At 34.8% G+C, this 22,044-nt stretch overlaps 1 protein-coding gene across 7 annotated transcripts in view; it reads right to left on the bottom strand.

Moving 5' to 3' along the window:
* The window catches only part of YAF2 (YY1 associated factor 2), a 65,668-nt gene that overhangs the window by 21,023 nt on the left and 22,601 nt on the right, over positions 1-22,044 (bottom strand). Inside the window, exons 2-5 of one of the 7 annotated variants that reach the window (XM_028491448.2) lie at positions 20,137-20,208; positions 19,944-20,043; positions 18,065-18,296; positions 9,987-10,078 (exon numbers count right to left, since the gene is read on the bottom strand). The exons of 2 other annotated variants lie outside the window; for them this stretch is intronic. In XM_028491448.2, the coding sequence (XP_028347249.1) occupies positions 9,987-10,027 (41 nt within the window). In that variant the 5' untranslated portion in view covers positions 10,028-10,078; positions 18,065-18,296; positions 19,944-20,043; positions 20,137-20,208. Of the gene's footprint in view, positions 1-9,986; positions 10,079-10,277; positions 10,522-18,064; positions 18,297-19,943; positions 20,044-20,136; positions 20,270-22,044 lie in introns of those variants that run through there. 4 more of the 7 variants (XM_007106051.4, XM_028491449.2, XM_024122901.3 and 1 more) reach the window with 4 other exon arrangements.

The raw sequence follows: 22,044 nt of genomic DNA, 5'->3' as shown, positions 1-22,044 counted from the left end.
ATAACTGATTCACTTTGTTATAAAGCAAAAACTAACACACCATTGTAAAGCAATTATACTCCAATAAAGATGTTAAAAAAAAAAAGCTTCACCTATATATATGCAAGGCACTGTGCTAAATGTAAGAAGAGACTAAAAGATGAAGACGACATGGTTCCTAACATCATGGAGCCTCAATTTAGCAGGAGAAACTGTCATGAAGAATTCAATAATGGCCTAGAACATGGTATATTCTCAATAAATATTTGTTGAATAAATATGAGGGGTAGGAAATACTAAAAGAGCACACCTACAGTTTGGCGAGTCAGAGTGGAAAAGAAACGTGTGAGGGAAGCCTTCCTGAGGAGCTGGTAAGTAAAGTGAGCCTTACGTGTAGAGACAAAGGTGGAACGGCAAGTTGGAACCAGGCTATGGAGAGTTCTGATTGATAGTCAGTGGTCTGGAGTTTGGATTTCTTTCTGAAGGAATAAGGAGCTATCACAAGTTCAATCTATATGCTATTCTCTCTAGCATGTTTGAAATTTTACATAATGTTATAGAAATAAAAGTTTAAAAGTTGAATCTTTTTTTGAATCCTCACTGCTGACAATGCAAGGGCATCAGGGTCAGACTGGAAGCAAGGAAAATCATTAAGAAATCATTACTATAGTTGAGAGAGAGGCGGTAAGCGTCTAAAGTAGAGCTTTAGGGGCTATGTGAGAGAGCGTATGTCAGGAAGATACTCAGAAGTCTATTTGGATTTGGGGGTGTCGAGACAGAGTGGAGGAGTAAACAATGACATCAAGGTTTACAACTGATGCCTAAGGGCATGACGATGCCACAATAGCAGAGACGTACTTAAAATTTGCTATTTGGCCTTACATATGTGTATATGTGTGTATATGTACTAACACATACATATATACAAGTTATCTATATATTATCTGATGTTTAAATGTTACATACATTATATACTACAAAAAGTATATACAATATATAACATTTGCAGCAGATATAAGATCCTTAGAAATTTTATTCTCATTATGTTTCTTAGGTTAACATTAATATTAGATGATATTTCATAAGTACCAACTGATGGTATATGCTACAGATAGACAGGAAAGGTAAACAAACCCACTCTAAGTATCAGAAGAAAATTACCCTAGTATAAGCACATTTTGTTGATAATTCATATACAAATAATCAGTTCAAGACAAACAACAGGTTATATAATATATATATCACTGTAGCATATACTTTCTAAATAATAAAAGCAGCTGCATTTAATTTTGAAAATGTTAATCACAAATTGTGATCAAAATTGTCTGTTTTAATATACAATGCCATACAATTTGCTTTTGTCGTTTTCTTTAGATTGTTTGTTCTATTTAATTCAAGATGCCTACAATCACAGAGATCTCATTCTAATTTAAAGAATGTTCTCTTAAAGATACCTATCCTGTAATTAGAAAGGTTTTTAAAATATTGAGCCCAGTAATACAAATCACTGCTAGTCTGTTTCCTTTTGATTACACTACAAATTAATTTTTCAGAGGCATAAGAAATCAACAAATGGTTATTATCTTCTGTCTGCTAACAGAAGTTTTAATTCATCCTTTGTAAAGTTCTCCAAAATTTGGATTAATGACTATATATGAAGTTTAGGGCAGAATATCACATTTCTTAGAATAAAAACAGTATTCTGAATGCAAATAAATATTCACGTTTGCCAAGACAGATTTAGCTCTAAGCAGTTAAAGTATATCACAAAATAGTAAGTGACCAACTTAAGTTGTACAGAAGTGAACTAAATTAACTTAGAATGAATGGATTATAATGATATATTCCAAAATAACTGAAAAGGGGAATTTAAGGTTTAATGATAACATCAAATATAAAAAAACATGCAACAAAAAAAGAGGCTTACCTAAAGTAAAAGAGGGTAGGAAAAGACTACAGAAGGAATTTCTAGTGATGAACAGAGTCCTGATTTAGGAAAGACAAATGTCCTCTACTCTCAGCATGTCTCAGCCAAACACAAGTGAACTCCCAGCTTCTCTTTCCAAAGACAGTAAGGAAACCAGTTCAGGATCCTCTATCTCTAATGATCCTAAGAGATTTAAGTTAAATTTACTTTCCAAATCAGCTGAGGAAATAGTTGTAATTTTCCGTTCCATCCCACAGTTCCCCATCTGATTCACACTAGACAAAACTTACTTTAGCACACAGAGCTAAAACACAAACGTATGGTTGAAATGACAAATTTATAAACACATACAAGTAATCAACCAGCAGGCCTAAGTGACTACTTCAGATCTTTGCTTTTTGATAAAAGGAAAGTATAAGGAAGAATAGAAGTATATTAGGCCAAATGAAATAAATAAAAAAAAAATTTGAGAAGACAAACTTAAAATCTTACACAGGATTACAGCAGTTAACACGTACTATGTACTAATAAATGGAAGCTATGTGCAGAAATTTTTGGTGGACGAGGCCACAAATAAATTTTACTAAAAAACACTGCCACTAAGTTAATATAGACCAACAATGACTACAAATCAACTCGGTTTTTAAAAATAACATTAACTTTCTGTAAAAGCGCTTTCTTAACAGAATTTACTAAGTTATCATAGTTATCAACTATATTTAGCAATTCACTAGTAATAGTTCAGTGCAAATGAAAGATACTATCACATTAATATTCAAAGTTAAATGTAGTCAAACTGAACATTTAGGACCTGTGCATTTTATTGTATGTTAATTACACTTCAATTAAAGAAGTAAATGTAGCAAGACTTTAGTTATGAGTAACTGAAGATGAAATATTTAGATAAAATTGATTTTTCCAGCTAACTAAAATATACATTTCAAAAAAACAGATCTTTTTCATTTTGTTCCTAAAATTTATTACATGCTTCACTGCCTCAGTAAATAGTATAACATATAAAAGCTATTAATTTTTTAAAGATGTCTTATGTGTGCCAAGGATCATACTAAGCTCTTTACATTCACTAACTTATTTAATTTCAAATTCCTTTTTATATGACAAGGAAACCAAGGCTCAAAATGTTTAAGACATCTGCAATGATCATATTCCAAGTCATACTCAACTCCAGGTCTGCCTGACTCTAAAGTCTGTACTTTTATTTTTTTCCCAGCTTTATTAAGGTGCAATTGACAAAACTGTATATAATTAAGGTGGATGTGATATTTTAATATACATATACATTGTGAAATGGTTACCACCAACTAACATATCCATCACCCCATGTCACCTGTTTTTGTGGTGGTGAGAACATTAAAGATTTACTCTTTTAGCAAATTTCCAGTATACAATATTACTAACTACAGTAACCATGCTGTACATTAGATTCCCCAGAACTTACTCATCCTGCATAACTGAAACTTTGTTCCGTTTGACCAACATTTCCCCATTTCTCCCACCCCCAGCCCTTGGAAGCAACCATTCTACTCTGCTTCTATGAGTTCAACTTTTTTAGATCCCACATATATGTGACACCATGCAGGATTTGTCTTTCCACAGTCCGTACTTTCAACATGTCACAAGGCTGTGTTGTCTTGCTTACTCAGAATCACCTTTTAGAACCTCATGCAGCATGTTATTCTGGAGCCATTAAGATGTTTTGGGACATCTGCCCTTATGTGAAATGGCAGTTCCAGAATGCTGTCTCATTCTAGCTGGTGATTCTTTTCTCTCCTGTCTTGGCATCAGCTACCACTTCTCCGTATATCTGATTTGGGCAACCTTAGTCTTCTCAGTCACAACTCCAAGCCCCAAGCTGCTTCTAATTTAATATCTACCATAATCAAAGAAGAATGGAAAATTGCCAAGAATAAGATCGTATCAAACTGGTGATCATATTCTATACAATTGTTTTACATCACTGTTAACAACTGTGACACAAAAAAATTGCATGAAGCAGAATATGGTTGTAATTCTTAAAGCTGCATACAGCACTCTAGAAGCTAATGGGGGAGATGTGGATGATGAGGAAGAGGTGACTACAGAGCTCCCTAACCCCTCTGCAATGAAAGCAGCTCTTATGAATTGGAGCTCCAAACAAAATTCTATGAGATTTTTAAAAATAAATTTATTTATTTAATTTATTTATTTTTGGCTGCATTGGGTCTTCGTTGCCATGCACGGGCTTTCTCTAGTTGCAGTGAGCGGGGGCTACTCTTTGTTGCAGTGTGCGGGCTTCTCATCGCGGTGGCTTCTCTTGTTGCAGAGCATGGGCTTTAGGTAAGCGGGCTTCAGTAGTTGTGGCACATGGGCTCAGTAGTTGTAGTGCATGGGCTCAGTAGTTGTGGCTCGCGGGCTCTAGAGCGCAGGCTCAGTAGTTGTGGCACATGGGCTTAGTCGCTCTACAGCATGTGGGATCTTCCCGGACCAGGACTCGAACCCGTGTCCCCTGTGCTGGCAGGCGGATTCTTAACCACTGCGCCACCAGGGAAGCCCTATGAGATTTTTTTTAATGGGAAAACTATTAAAATAAACTAACCAAAAACACTGTAGGACTGTGTTTGTGGAAATTACTGAAAAATGGCTGAAAACTCTACAAGGTGGATAGTTCTTGAACATAGTAACCGAATGCCCAGAACAAAGCACTGAATGTTATCTGAAGGGTTTGGGGATTACTTCAATATCATGCTTCTCTAATTTCTATAACTTTTAGCACATCTAGAACAAAGTTAAATAATACTGATGAGAATTTCCTTGCCTTGTTTCTAATATTAATATCACTTAATTTCTAATAGATATATGAAGCACTTTCCTGATTATAGTTTTGAGGTACATATTTTAATTATGTTATGGTTTTATTAAAGACTGTTTCCAGATTTTTTAGGAGAATGTTTTTACATTTTTAAACTCAATTAATTGAGGTTTCTTTGTTTTGAGGTTTGGGAAGGTTTCATGGTTTCGTTTCTAGTTCTTGCTTTTTTATTAACTTAAAATTTCATTGTAGAGTGTATGGTTGATAATACCTTCTTCCTCCCAGTTTTCTTTCCAGTACTTATTTTTGAAAATGTCATGGGGAATTAAAAAGGTGTCGTTCTTTTTACAATAACAAAGTATGATATATTATATCAGATTTTTTGACTCCATAATTCAGAGTCTCCATATCTCATATTTAATTTCTCTGATGTGGCAAGGGCTGAAAGATGTTTTAAAGTCTCCCATTACTGTTATATTTCTTTCTCTTCCTCCTTGAACTTATAGTTTTCACTCTGAACACTTCAATGCTTCATCTTCAGAAAATAAAGATTTGTGGTTCTCTTCATATTGGTAACTGTATCCTTGATAATCACAAAGGGCCTCTCTTTTTTTTCACCTGATGTTTACTGCTTTTAATTCAACATTGTCTAGCAATACCATCCAATGATTAATTTTTTGTTTTTATTTGCCTAGTATCTTGTTTTGACTATCCATTTACCTCCAACCCCCTTAGTAATTTTGTTCTAGATGTTTCTAACATCAAGTGTGTAGCTAGGTTTTGTGTTTTATCCAATCTGAGTCTTGCTGAACAGCTGAGCTTATGTCATGGGCTTCTGTTGTTTTAATAAGCACATATGATCTTGTTTCTATGTTTTCTGGGTCTGTTTTTCCTTTCATGCTCATTCTTTTTATCTTCTATCTTTCGCTACACAGTTATTCACATATTAAACAAATGTTTACTGAGCACCTACTATATGCAAGTACCATACTTAGTGTTAAGAGCACAATGGTAAACAAAAAAGTGAGCTACATACATACAATTACAAACCAGTTTTGCTCTTCCCCACCCCACTCAAATACCATTAGCAATTCTAACAGGAGTGGGTGTAGATAAGGCTTCCAAGGAAGATTGCTCACATGATCTGACATGCTCAGACTTAAATAACACAAAGGAGGTGCTCCAATGAAATAGTGGGAGAAAGATTAGATTGGGCAGAAAGTAAGCAATGAGTGTACAAAGGTGGCAAAGAACTCAGTGGGCTATAGAAACTGAAGGAAAGGCCGAAGGATATTGAGCAAGGGGGAAGAACTACATGAGATTAAGAGGTAGAAAGGCCATATCAGGTCTTCAAATGGGCCAAGTTAAAGAAAGAATCTTGGCTTTATTTTAGGTACGATAGGTATCCTGAAATACTTTAAAATTTTAAACGTAGAGAATGAAGCGTGACACATATGGAACTGAAGAGACCAAGTGGTACAGTATTAGAGTAGACCTGACAGGAGACGGTGGTGACTTGGAGTAGTTGGCAAACGGTGAAGATGGATACAAAGTTTTTTTTTTTTTTTTTTTTTTTTTTGCGGTACGCGGGCCTCTCACTGTTGTGGCCTCTCCCGTTGCAGAGCACAGGCTCCGGACACGCAGTCTCAGCGGCCATGGCTCACGGGCTCAGCTGCTCCGCGGCACGTGGGATCTTCCCGGACCGGGGCACGAACCTGTGTCCCCTGCACTGGCAGGCAGACTCTCAACCACTGCACCACCAGGGAAGCCGGATCCAAAGATTTTAATCAAGGTAGTCCTATCACTCTTCCTCTTACCCTTCTCCCAGTTCTGGAGTTATATGGTCTACTTTTAGACCTATTCAAGATTACTTTTACATATAGTATAATTTGGTTGTTTATTAAAAAGACATGCTACATAAACTCATTCATTAAATATTTATCAAATGTTTATTACTGCCAGGAAACATTCTAGGCATGGGAATGTAGCAAGGAAGAAAAAAATCCCTAGCCTTGCAGAGCTTACATGTTGTGAAATAAAACTAAGTTTTCTTTATGTATCTCATTATGTCCTACCATAATATTCTAAATCGGTAACATTAAAGCATTTTTTGATGTAGTATAGTCATTCATTCACTCAACAGACATTTACTAAACACCATTTATGTACCAGGTCCTACTCTACAGGTATACAGAAATATCCCCTCATGAGCACACATATTAACTGCTAGAGATAGCACACACACACACCCGCAATATATGTATATATATAATTTATCTATATTATTATAAACAAGCATACACATATATATTGTTATATGTGTGTATGAGTAGAAGGTAGGAGTTGAAGAAAAATATAGCAGGGTATGGGAAGAAGCACAGAAGTGCTATTTTTCTGCAGGGAAATCAGGTGAGCACCTCTCATGAGATTACACTTAAGCAGAGTCCTCAGTGAAGTGCAGGAGGAAGCCATGCAGGTATCTAGATGTGAAACATTCCAAGAAAGGCAAAACCGACTGTAAAGGCCCTGAGGCAGAAGGCTGGTATGTTCAAAGAACACTAAGGTGACCAAAATGTCTGAACTGCAATGAGTGAGAGAGAAAATGGTAAAATCAGTTTGAAGAGGTGGCCAAGGACCAGACCATGCAAAGCCTTCCTTTTCTACAATGGAGATAACGTGGAATTTTATTCTAAGTAGGATGGGAAATGAAGTAGGATGTGAAGGTTCTGAATAGGAGAATAACATGATCTGACTAAAGTTAAAACCAAAACTACTCGGCTGCCCTACTTAGAATGGTCAAAATCTAGAATACTGACAACACCAAATGCTGGAGGGGATGTGAAGCAAAAGGAACTCTCAGGTACAGTCACTTAAGACAGTTTGGTAGCATTTTATAAAACTAAATATACTCTTACCATACAATCTAGCAAGCGTGCTCTTTGGTATTTATCCAAAGGAGTTGAAAACTTATGTCCACACAAAAACCTACATATGGATGTTTACAGCAGCTGTATTCATAATTACCAAAACTTGGAAAAAACCAAAATGTCCTTCAATAGGTGAATGGATAAACTGTGGTACATGCAGACAATGGAATATTATTCAGTGCTAAAAAGAAATGAGTTATCAAGCCACCAAAACACATGGAGGAATCTTAAACGCATATTACTAAGTGAAAGAAGCCAATCTGAAAAGGCAAATACTGTATGATTCCAACTACATGACCTTGTGGAAAAGGTGAAAGTATAGAGACAATAAAAAGATCAGTAGTTGCCAGGGGTTGGAGGAGGGAAGGATAGAATAGGCAGAGAACCGAACACTTTTAGGGCAGTGAAGCTATTCTGTATGATGTTATAATAGTAAATACATGCCATAATATATTTGTCCAAACCCATAGAATGTATAACACCAAGAGTGAATCCTAATGTAAACAATGGACTTTGGGGGATAATTATGCTTCAATATAGGTTCATCAATTATAACAAATGTACCACTCTGGTGGGGATGTTGATAATGGGGGAAGCTATGCAAGAGTGGAGGCAGGGGATATATGGGAAATCTCTGTACCTTCCACTCAGTTTTGCTCTGAACCTAAAACAGCTCTAAAGAATAGTCTATTTAAAAAACAAAAACTGATTGCTTTAAAAGAGTGAATATAAAGGTATGAATGACATATCCCTTTGCAAAACAGTCTGGGGGAGATTTTAAGGTAATGTCCTTCTTATAGTTTCCCAAGTCAATCACATTTAGAGTCTGTGGCCCACAAGGCAAAGCTTTGAGACATGAAGATCTATAATTAAATTCTGGCTCTGCTACTGAATGACTTCTGTTCTTATGTAAGTCACTTAACCTTTCTGGAGACTGCTTTCTTGAGAAAATAATTACAATAATAATAGTCATTCTACAAAGGGATTTGTGAGGATCAAATTAAAATGAGCACTGGAAACTTTAAAAAAAATTACCTGGCTGCTATTTAGAGACCAGATGGTAGGGGAGCAGGGAGTAATCACAGAAACCAGTTAGGAACTTACTACAATAGGCAGGCAGGAGATGATGGTGGCTTATATTAGGAAGGCAACAACAGAGTGTAGAAGAAGTGGCAGAATTCCAAATATATTTTGGAGGTACAGCAGACAGGATTTGTAGATGAATAGGAAGTACAGGGTGAGAGAGAGTGAGGGGAGAGACAATGTGTCATCAGAAAGGAGAAGGAATTTGGGGAGAGAAATCTAAGTTCAATTTTGCACATTAAGATTGAGACACCTAGGACTTCCCTGGTGGCGCAGTGGTTAAGAATCCACCTGCCAATGCAGGAGACAAGATTTTGCGCCCTTGTCCGGGAAGATCACACATACCGCAGAGCAACTGAGGCCATGCGCCACAACTACTGAGCCTGCGCTCTACAGCTCGTGAGCCACAACTACTGAGCCAGCGTGCCACAACTACTGAAGCCCGCGCACCTAGAGCCCGTGCTCCGCAACAAGAGAAGCCACCGCAACGAGAAGCCTGTGCACTGCAACGAAGAGAAGACCCCGCTCACCCCAACTAGAGAAAGCCTGCATGCAGCAATGAAGACCCAAAGCAGCCAAAAATAAATTAATTAATTTAAAAAAAAAAGATTGAGAAACCTAGAAAACACGAAGTGGAGTTGCCTAAATAACTGTCTAATGTTTCACACTCAAAAAAGAGGGAGATGTTTACATCTAACTTATTGAAAACACTCACTGTTTTACAGCCACATCTTAAACATGCATATGGTAAATAGCAAGACCTTCCAAATGCCAATATCATTATGCCAACAGGTGATTAAAACAAGACAGACATGGTTTTAACCCTTAGTTAGTTTACAGTTTAGTGTGAGAAACAGAAAAATACACAAGTAATTAAAATATATGCACTATGGGAGAAGTCCAAAATGGAGGAAGAAATTTAGGCAGAGATAAAAACTACCTTAACATCACCTATAAATAACACTCAAATGCTGCACTCACTACGCTGGGTGACGTGCACTGACCATAATGGGTATTATGAACATAGTAGGGTTGGGAAGAAGATAGAATGGGGTTGAGATTCTACTAGAAAGGGAGATGGAGTAACAAAGAGGTAGGTTAAGAAAGACTGGAAACTCCAAACAGGTACGAAAGTTAAACAAAAATTAAGATAAGAAAACAGGCAGCTCAGGAAACCCCAGAATCTGAGCATTTATATATTCAGAGCCCAAGTAATCTCATGTTATAAGAATAAAGTCTGGCACTCTTTGAAATAACTTACAGAAGGTTGTTCTGCTGGTACTGGGACACATGGATAACCATGAGAGGTTACAAATTCATTTACTGAGAATAATCTTCTTAAATGTCCCTCATCTAGGAAAGATGAAACCAAAAAGCTATTAAAATGTCAAGTCACATGTCTTGTACCTTAGTTATGGCTTTATTTTGCAGTATGTTCATTCTCAAACAGTATCAACTAGGGGAAAAAATGGGTTGATTTGAAAATCTCTAAGCCCTTAGTATCTTAGAGAATGGATACTCAATCCCCATAAAGTAAGATGCTAGATCTCACCTCAGAAAAAAGAAGTCTGCATGTAAGGAAACCTTCTGCTTCAGAGCAGTGACTTTGAACCAAGAAAGGAGAGGTTTGTTACCCTGCTGGGGTGAGGGAGATAACAATGACAATAATGTGCAGTCGACCCTTGAACTTAGGGGCTTAGGGGTGACCACTCCCATGCAGTTAAAAATCTGAATATAACTTATAGTTGGCCCTTTGTATCCAGGGTTTCTGCACATCCATGGATTCAATCAGTGGCAGACTGTGTAGTACTGCAGTATTTACTATTGAAAAAAATCCACGTATAAGCAGACCCATGCAGTTCAAGGTCAACTGTATAATGCTACCTACTATAGCCCATGTAGAAGATCTGAGTCTGATACTCTGATTAAAAGCTTATAGGAAGGAAACTTTACAATTTATCTAAAGAAATTAAGTAGGCCTGGATATGAGAAAACATTACAGAAAGACCTAAATGGTCTGTCAAATTTAGGAATGCATAGTAGGGTTTCAGGTTACCAATGATCAATAGTAAAGCTAAGCACCTAGGAACAGGTGAAGCAATAAAAGAAAAAAAAATACTCAAAGCATCTTTAATGAGAAGTAACAGACGGAGAACTATATAAAACCAAATGTTTTTCAGATGCTCCAAGTCTGCTCTGTATAATACAGAAGCCATATGTGGGTCCTGAGTACTTGAAATGTGCTAATCTGAATTGAGATGTACTCTAAGTATAAAATACACCCCAGATTTTTAAGACTTAATATGAAAAAGATTGTGAAATATCCTGCTAAAAATTGAAAGGGTAATATTTTAGATATATTGAGTTACATTTTAATTTTTTAATTTGGCCACAAGAAATTTTAAAATTATATATATAACTCCCTTTTGTGGCTTGCATTATATTTCTATTGGACAGTGCTGTTATAAATTAGTCATGTTTAATGTGAAGCCTTAAGTTAATATGACTATTTTTAACATTTTCATTGAATTTAATAGTTTGTTCCTTTAGTACTAAATTCCTCTTGGGTACATCCTGAATAAGATGATTTTAATGTGAAGAACAATGACAGCTTACCAGACTGTCCAGAAAATAGACTGAATCAAATATCTGGGGAGGGGCTTGAGCCAGCAGGATTGTTCCACCCAATGTTAACCAGGCTCTCTTCATGTTACCTCTGGCAAAAGGGTTACATAGAAAGAAGCACTATGTACACATACTACAGGATTTGACCAATAGTTTAGCCAAATCCATCCAGGATAACAATAACCTTTGTTTTAGGATTTTTCTCAATTACAATCCTAGTGTTAAACTTACAGTGTAAGATAAATATCTTTCACTATGATTTATTCAAGCTTACCCAGTCTCAGCAATTTTCAGATATTCAAATTCACCCTTTAGGGAAAGAGCTCACCTAATTTCAATTTGCTATAAAGGAAAACACACCTCTCTCATTAGGGTGAAAGGAAATAACTGTATTACTTTTTATGAGATACCATGACAGATTTTGAAAGATAGTGGAATTCTCATAAATACTAATACCACCTGGAAACATTCCATGATCCATCTGGAAACTTAAAAAGAATGTTGTTTTAGGAAATTAAGAATTTCACAAACAAGATACAGAACATAAAACTTTTACAAGATAGCACTGACTCAAAGACAGAGAATGAAATATCTGAGAAAAACAACTGAACTATCCCAATATTAGAAGACTACTAATTTTAAAAAAATGTATTGGACTCAGCACAAAGAAACTTTTATTGGATTTTAGAGATCCAATATTTCCTACAGATTAAAATATTTCTCAACTCAGAATTCTTTGGCACAAAACAATTCAAGACTTCATATATAATTCTCAGTCAAACTGCCTTAGACTTTGGTAATCAGTTGAAGAAATGGAACCAGTGGAAGATACCCTAGACGGCTTAAGGAGAACTTTGGGCTCAGGTGCTAGTTAATTTGAGAGTGAAGTGTCAAACTGCATTCATTTCAACATCCAGGGGTCTACTAAGCACAAGGTATTAAACTAAGTTTTGGAGATATAATGGTGAACAAGCTACAATCTCTGACCATTATAGAATTTACTCTCTCATAGTTTTGTAAAAGAATAAGAAGTAGGATTGCCATCAATATTTCATTGCCCGTTTCTCTTGCCCCAACTCAAGACATTTCCCCCTTCTCCTATTTGTATATGGAGGGGAAAGGGTGGGGATGGAGAAACAGGGAAGAAGAGAGAGGGACATAACATACTGAATTAAAAGTATTTTTCTCATCTCTTTTCCTGTTCAACTCTGAACTCCTTAAAGAGAGAGGATGAAAGCACCCTATCCCCAGCACTTAACCCAGGGTCTGGCACTTATCTGCTGCTCACTATCTCAGAACTAGACTAAATTATAGCCATTTTGCTAGGGTCACTGCTTTTTTTTTTCTATATAACCAATACCAAGAATAAATAAAGATTAAAACAATAAAGGTCAATCTTTCCAGTGTTTCCTTTTACAAAAATAAGCATATACATACATTAAGTGCAGATGTCTAAAAGCTATAATGTACATACTACTTTACTTATATTACTTTTATATTAAGGAAAAACATGCAGTTCTATAAGCTAGTTTCTTTTTACCACTATCATTAAGATCTCTCTCACCTCCCAACCCCATCCAGAGGTAACAACTACCATGAGTTTGGTGTAAATGAGATCATATTGTATGCATCATTCTGCAATATCTTTTCCTTGCATTTATGAGGTCTCTCCATATTTATAAGCATCAAAAGATGGCATGGCAGTGTGGACTCTGGAGCCAGGCCACTGAGGTTCAATCCTAGCTTTGAATCCCAGCTCTGCTATCTACTACCTATGAGAGTAGGTAGGGTTATTTACCCCTCTATGCTTCAGTATCCCCATCTATAAAATGGAAATAATGACAGTATTTCTAAATTCTCATGAGGACTAAAATATTTAATGTTTATAAAATGCTTAGAACAATTGCTGGGCATAGACAGTAGAATCTGTTTCTTAAATTTAAAAAAAATCACTGACAATAACCTAATCATAGATCTAGGTAATTCTTCATTAAATAACTTTCATATCTTATTTTATTTATCCATGCCTCTTATTGTAGACATTTAGATATTTTTTCCAAATGAATATCCCTGCATAAATCTCCCTGGGCAAATGTGCAAGTTTCTCTAGACTAATACCTTGAATAGAATTGCTGGATACTAGGTATGCACATTTTAAATTGTGTAACACTTATCTGATCCTGAGCTTTGCAATCTAATGGGTGAAAATCGATGGTTCATAAGCTTTTAACTACATTTCCCTACAAATGAGGCTAAGCATCTTCTCAGTCCAATTTCCAGTTTCCTCTGCTGTGAATTGCCTTACTATCCATTGTTCATTTTATTTGTATCACCTATAGTACCTCTTTTGATCTTTACATATTCTGGACACAAATCCACTGGACATTACAGATATCTCCCAGATGTGACATTATGTTTTAGTTTGGTTTATGATGCCTTATATTAAAGCTAAGTTTTTCTTTTTGAGGTAGTCAAATCCTTGATGGTTTTTTATCCTTGAAGGTTCATTCTGTTTTTCTTGACTTGTTAAAGAAGGCCTTACATATCCTAAAGATACATATTCTTCTATACGTTCCTCTTTTTTAAAAAGTTTCTCATGTTTAGTGTTTAATTCAACTGGAATTCATTTCTGCATATGGTCTGAAGTAGAAATCTAGTTTTCCCCCATACAGAACAACCAATTCAACAGTCCACATTTTCTTTCCCTGCTGATAGAAAATGCCATCTCTATAGCACCTACCAACTTCTCAAATATATATGGATCCATTTCTGAACTCTCTATTCTGTTATATTAATCTGTCTTTTCCTGTATTAAGACTATACTACTTTAAATACCATGAGGCTTTACTTTTCTTTGAGGTATAATTTATATAAAGTATACAAGTACTCAAGTACTATGTACAGCCCGATTTTTAAATATGTATACCAGGACTATTCATAATAGGCAATATGTATTTTTAAATATGTATATTCATATCCAACTCAGACCAAGATATTAACATTTCTCATGCTCCAGAATGCTCCTCATATCCCTTCTTGGTCAGTACCACGCTTCCAAGATAACCACTATTCTGATCTCGATCACCACAGATTAGTTCTGTTTTTGAGCTTCCTAGAAATGAAATCATACAATATGAACTCTTTTGTGTCTCACTTCTTTTGCTCAACATTTAGTCTAGAAGATTCATCTCATGCTGTAACAGTTTATTTTTTTTCATGCTATGTAGGATTCTATTCTAAATATCATAATTTTAAGATTAGTCCAGATAGCCAACAGCACAACTCCCTCTTCCTTGTCCTTTTTCTTCTTTCAGAGCTGTCTTGGTTATTCATGTGCCTTTACTTTTGTATATGAAGGTCATTTTCCACCAAAAAAGAAAAAAAAATCCTACTGAGATTTTTGTCTGAAATTACATATAAATCACAGAGAAGTTAATTTTTTAGCAATATTTATACTTCCCACTAATAATTATAGTATATCCTTTTATTCATGTCTACTTTTATGTCCTTCAATAAAACCTTGGGTACTTTATAGAATTTGCTATAAAAGAGGTATTTTTCATTTTCTAACTGGTTGTCAGTCAATTTGAATGTTGAGCTTGTATCCAGTCACATTGAATTCTCTTATTAGTACAGTCTGTTGATTTAAAAAATTTTTTCTAGGGATATGTTCATCTCATTTTTCTTCCTTTCCAATCCTTTTGTATTTTATTTCTATTTTTTTCTTATCTTATTAGTAGAGATATATTTGTCTTATTCCTGACGTTAAAGGGAATGTTTCTAAGGTTTCGCCATTAAGCATGACACTTGCTGTTTGAAAGACAGCCTCTACTGGAAGAAAAAAGTTCATTTCTCTTCATGGTTTGAGGGTTACCTTTTTAAAAAACATTAATGAGTGCTGAGTTTTATCATATACTTTTACCAAATCTTTCAAGATTTTTTCTCTCTTACTGTATAAATTACATTGATATAATTTTCAAATATTGAATTATCCATACATTCCTATCCTAATTAAAATTTTTCAAGAAAAAATAAAATAATAAAATTTTTGTCTCTGTTCATAAATGAGATTGAATGTAATATATTTTCCCTTGTATATTCTTTTCAGTTTAGGTTTCAAGGCTAAATTTGTCTGATAAACAACAGGGCAGCTCTCCCTCTTTTTCTATTATGTGCATCAGTTTGTATAAAATTGGGATTACCTGTTTCCCTAAAGTATATGTGAAATTATGATTACAAAATCACAATTAAAACTACTCCTTCTGATACTACTTCACACCAATTTTAGGATGGCTTTAATCAAAAAGAGAGATAATGAAAATGCTGGTGAGGGTGTAGAAAAACTAGAACCTTCATACATTGCTGGTGGGCAAGTAAAACGGTACAGCTGCTCTGGAAAAGTCTGGTAGCCCCCCAAAAGGTTAAACAGAGTTACCACATAACCCAGCAATTCTACTCCTAGGTATACACCCAAGAGAAATGAAAACACATGCTCACACAAAATCTTTCACACAAATGTTGGTACCAGGACTATTCATAATAGGCAAAAAATAGGAAAAAAATCCAAATATCCATCAACTGACATGGTATATCCACACAATGAAATACTATTTGGCCATAAAAAGGAATGAAGTATATTGATACATGCTACAACATGGCTGGACCTTAAAAATATTATGCTAAATGAAAGAAGTAAACCACAGAAGGCCATAAACTGAATGATTGCATTGTGTGAAATGTGTAGAACTGGCAAATCTAGAGAAACAGAGAGTAGATTAGTGGTTGTCTAAGGCTTGAGGGTTTGTAGAGAATTGGGATTGACTGCTAATAGGTACATGGTTTCTTTCTGAGGTGATGAAAATATTCTAAAATTGACTGTGGTAATGACTGAACAATTCTGTAAAAATATTAAAAACCATTAAATTGTACATTTTAAATGGGTAGGTGGAATGGTTTATGAACTATAGCTCAATTAAGTTGATATTTAAAAAAACTTCTTGGGGAAATTTACTATAGCTTCAATGTCTTAGTGGATTTTAGTTTCTATGGATTTTCTTTTTCTTGTACAATTTTTGAATGATTTTTTCCCTAGAAAACAGACCATTTCACCAGGTTTTTAAAATTTATATACACATAAATTAATAGTGATTTCTTATGGTTTTAAAAATTACAATTACTATTTGTAATTATATCCCATTTTATAACTTTATTATTTGTGTCATCTGCTTCTTGGTGAGTACTTCCAGAACTTATCAACTGAAAAGAACCAGCTTCAATCTGAATGAACATTGCTACTATTTCTATTGTTGATTACTTTCTATTTCATCAAATTCTACTTTTATTTTCATTTCCTCTTTCCTTCTTTCTTTGGTTTTACTTTTTACTTTTTTCAGTTTTTTGAGCTGTATATAGGGGTCACTTATTTTCTTTCAACCTAATACATGCATTTAAGGTTATACGTTTACCCCTAAGCACCACTTTTCTTATATCCCTCAAGTTTTGATACAATACTTTTGTTGTGATTCAGTTCTAATTATTTCATAATTTCCACTATTTTTTTTAATGCTTGAAAATTCTTAGTAATTTTTTCTTCAATATTGCTTCTCTACCATTCTCTGTATTCTCTCTTCTGGAACTCTAATTAGAGATACGTGGGACCTTTTCAATCTACTCCTAAGGTGTCTTAGTTTTTCTTTCCTATTTTTCATCTCTTTATCTCCCTGTGCTCTAGTCCTGGAAGAGTTAACCAGTTTTACCTTGAAATTAACAACTTCTCTCTTTAGCTACATCTAATCTTCTATTTTGCCCAATGATTTTTTAAAAATTTATTTATTTATGTTTGGCTGCATTGGGTCTTTGTTGCTGCACGTGGGCTTTCTCTAGTTGCGGCGAGCGTGGACTACTCTTTGTTGCAGTGTGCACAGGGCTTCTCTTGCTGTGGAGCATGGGCTCTAGGCACGCGGGCTTCAGTAGTTGCGGCGCACGGGTTTAGTTGCTCCGTGGCATGTGGGGTCTTCCCAGACCAGGGATCAAACCCGTGTGCCCTGCGTTGGCAGGCAGATTCTTAACCACTGCACCACCAGGGAAGTCTCCCAATGATTATTTTATAACTAGATACATTTTTCATTTTCAAGATTTAAATTGGTTAATTTATATATCTACATATATTTTTTTCTTGATTGCTCTTATTCAATTATAATGGAATATGCTCTGAATAATAAAAAAAGGAATAGATATACTTTAATCTAATATACTTTTAGGTGAAATGTTCTTTGAAAAGTTCTCCATTATAAAATTCTTTAATGTCAAAAAAAAAAATACTTCTTAAGAGCTCTCCTGACTGCTATTCTACCGAATGTTATCCCACTGTGCCTACCTGCATCAAGGCATGGAAAGAATAAGTCCTATTATTGCCATTTTAGAATTAGAGAAACTGAAGCACAATAAAGTTCTTTATAAAATACTTTCTCCCCAACTTTTCTTTGAAAAATATCAGAGCCACAGAAAAGTTGAAAGTACAATGTATACCACTGTACCCTTCACCTAGATTTAAAATTGTTAAAATTTTCCAGATCTACTCTCTCCTTTTCTCTCTCTTTACATACACATATCACCACATCCAGATACCCACACATTTTTCTTCTGAACTCATAATGATATTTCACTTCTAAATATTTCAGCATGCATCTCTAAACAACAAGGGCATTCTCATACCATATCACACTAAAAAAAGCCAGGAGACTGAAGAGTCGGCAGATTCAAATCAAACACTTAAATCATCTGACTAACTGTTCTTCATTTTGGCTTGTCTAATTGGACCTGAAGTGGTTCTCTGGTGATTATTCAGAAGTGACAATCTGTCAAAAAGCATTTCCTTCCTTCAGTGACCTTGAAATCAGATTTCATTTACTGCTTCATCAGACAGGTATCTTAAATCCGAGCATTTCTGAAAAAATCAAGCAATAATCTTCTAAGATATTCCAACCTCAAAAATCAAGTATACTACTACACAGAGTCTTAAAGTGAATACAATCGAATTAACACTCTCAAAGCTATACATTCTTTTCTAATGTACAATGGAAGTTTATAGTGTATTAAACAATAATAATTTCACTATACCAGCTTTGAAGGAAAAATGTTGCTGTTCTTAAGAAAAATATACAGTACAAACAGATTGATTAGCCAAATGAACCCGTTTTATACATGAAAAAACTGGCAAGTATATTTGTGATTCTACATGAAAACTAATTTTTCAATGGGCACGATTTAATCTCAGTCACTAATGTTAGGAAGATAAAACACAATAAAATCCTATCCTTGCTCTCAAAGACCATACAAGTCAGCTTAAGAGTTTTACATCAGAAGAAATAACAATCAATACAACCTGAAGCTAATATTTAAAGCTAAACTGTGTCATACAGATAAGTATACCTACAATCACAGAAATATTTAAGATCAAACTACAATCAAATAATAACTAATAAGAGAAGTTATTATGTGCCACTAGGCACTGTTCTAAGTACATTCCAAGAATTAGTTAATTCAATCCTCATAACAATCTCATTTTTCCACTGAAGAAGCAGAAATAACAGAGATGCCAGCATAAAAAGATTTATGTAAGGGGTAGGACCTGACCTCAACCTTAAAGTATAGAGAAGAAGAATGAAAAGAGGGTCATTTCAAGAAAATGGAAAAGCACAAGCCAAAGCATAAATATGAGAAGTATCCTGGTAAGACCAAAACAAAAGTTTCATATTGAAGAAATTAAGGCTGGATAAATAGGATGGGATTAGATTATGAGAGGCCCTAAGTACCCAGCAAATGGATGAAATTTTATAAAACAGCAAGAGCACGGCACCACTACAGGTCTTTATGTGCTATAAGTGGCCTTTTAAAAATGGTAACCTGGTAACAATGCAGAATGAGTGAGAGAGAAACGGGAAGCAAGGGACTCTGTCCAATTCTAACATTTACATAAATAAATCGGGTTGGTACACGAGGAATCACAGAGCTCGTAGTGAACCAACTATGTCACCCCTTCACATCAATAAGCCAATCCATTATGAACAATGAAGTGGTTAAGTATACTTGCAACATACCCTGAATTATTTCCAAATATACCTTCAATGAAATTAAAAGGTACATTGAAAACTAGGTCAGTAAGAAGTAAAACTATTCTTGCTCTTTAGTACTATGCCAAAAGAATTTGGCCAAATTTGACATAAGCAGAAATTTTACAGTATAAGTATCTACTTCAATAAAACAAACATCACAAATAAAGGAATTAAAATAATTCAACATACAGCTTCCTCACACTGCTTTAGAACTATTACACTATTTATCAAAAGGTAATAAATATATAATTTTTATAAACAGCTATTATTAAATGTATACTTTAAAATTAATGTCACATTTATTCATATACCCGTTAAGCACTAGGTATTTATCATCCATACAATAAATTCTATAATCCAAAACAAACTTACAAAAAGAAGCTATCCCAAACAACTTCCTCTCTTTGTAATTAAATGAACTCCTAAAGAGAAGAAATGTGGGAAAAAAATCTTAAGTCTGTGAAAACTAGATTACTTACCAGCAACTTGAGTTATCCTATTGGGTCTTTTCCCTCACAGATCCACCTCTCTTGCCCTTCTGTCCAGCATGAGAATCTTCCTGATGGGCATCCACTGGAACTGAGGGGGCATGCAGTACAGACGCATATGTAAGAAAGTTGGGGGGAGGGGATTTGGGAGATGCTAGAGACATGCTTCAGTGTGCTCGCTTACCTTCCTGAAATTGGAAATTTCAACGGTCCCTTGGTCCTCGAGGCATTCACAATAACTTCAAAGAATGTGGATCTGTGGAGATTACCCAATAGGAGAACTCCAGTTACTGGTAAGTGATCCAGCTTTTTCTTCTCTATCAGAATAAGAAAATTATTTAAATTTATTTGAGATTATTAATACATGTAGAACTACAGGGGACAGAGTTGCATCAGATTATTATATATGAATGCACCAAAGTAAATACAGAAACAATGTGCTAACTATGAGGTCAACAGAAACTTCTGGCATTATCAGAAACACAAGGAAAAGAAAATGATTTGAATGGTTTCATTTTAAAATCTCCACTGTAACAACAGCTATATTTTAATATATAAAAAATCAGCTATCAGAATATTCTATCTCACTAAAACACCACCATCATTTTTTAATATTAGTAAAAGATAATTAGTTGATCAAAATCTACCATTTCTTAACTAGCCATTGTCATTAACATTGCTTGAATTTTGGTGTAGAGGCCACCACAGTGGATTAACAATCTGTAAGACTTCAGATAAAAAGCATCAATGCAATTCCCATTCATCACTCTAAGTCTTTAAAATAACCATTTGTCACCTACAAAAACCAACCACATACACATATATAAGCATGTCCACAAAAAAAAAAGTATGCCAGGCCACTGATAAACAATGACGCTGATTTTAATGTAAATAATTGTACAAAGTAGTACAGTAATATTTTTGATTAACTTATATTTTTTATTTTTATAGCAATAAATTATTTTACTTAATTTTTTTCCATTTCATTTATTTATTTTTTTTACATCTTTACTGGAATATAGTTGCTTTACAATGTTGTGTTAATTTCTGCTGTATAACAAAGTGAATCAGCTATATGTATACATATATCTCCATAATCCCTCCCTCTTGCATCTCCCTCCCACCCTCCCTATCCCACCCCTCTAGGTGGTCACAAACCACCGAGCTGATATCCCTGTGCTATGCAGCTGCTTCCCACTAGCTATCTCTTTTACTTTTGGTAGTGTATATATGTCAATGCTACTCTCTCACCTCCTCCCAGCTTCCCCTTCCCACCCGCCCATGTTATACTTTCTAAATTGGACCTGTCATTGAAAAACAAAAAACTATTTCTAACAGAAGAAAAGTCTCCTCAACAGAACTTTATTTCAGGTTCACATGAAGACTGCCTTTACCTTTAACTCAATACATATTAATCAGGTACATGTTCACTTTAATGTGCTAGAGCAGTGATGACTTCAAACACTAGTTCTTACTGAAGATACAGATATGTTTCAGTTATAGTCTTCCCTGCTACCATTATGCTCCTATTTAATAATTATCCCCTACCTTCAGGAAACATATGGTTTCATGGTTCTTCGTTCTATGGAAAAAATTAAAGATAATGTATAGCTTTTCCTTTGTTTTAAGAGTAAACAGGATAAAATGGTGTATAAAATCATTACTCAACAAAAACAAACTGAAAATGTAATTCTAATGAAAATCTTGTTTCAATCTTGTCATAAGGTAATATTTGTATTTAGTAAAAGTTGACAGCACCATGTCAACCGATTTTTCCTAGATTCCCACTTAAAGATACAAATTGTCTTGGACAAATTATATCCATTTTTATATAAATCTGAGTTTTAAAAAATAATAGTAATTAATGCATTAGCTTTTTTTTTCTTTTTTTTTCTTTGGATGAGTCAGGTTCCTTTGTTTTTATTTTTCTTTTTACTTTTTCTTTAACATCTTTTTTGGAGTATAATTGCTTTACATTGTTGTGTTAGTTGCTGCTGTAAAAGAGTGAATCAGCTATATGTATACATATATCCCCATATCCCCTCTCCCTCTTGCCTCTCCCCCACCCTCCCTATCCCACCCCTCTCGGTGG

This window comes from Physeter macrocephalus, chromosome 6, assembly GCF_002837175.3.
Source record: "Physeter macrocephalus isolate SW-GA chromosome 6, ASM283717v5, whole genome shotgun sequence".
Taxonomy (NCBI): Eukaryota; Metazoa; Chordata; class Mammalia; order Artiodactyla; family Physeteridae; genus Physeter; species Physeter macrocephalus.
The sequence above is the reverse complement of the archived record's forward strand: the minus strand, read 5'-3'. Positions and strand labels throughout refer to the sequence as shown.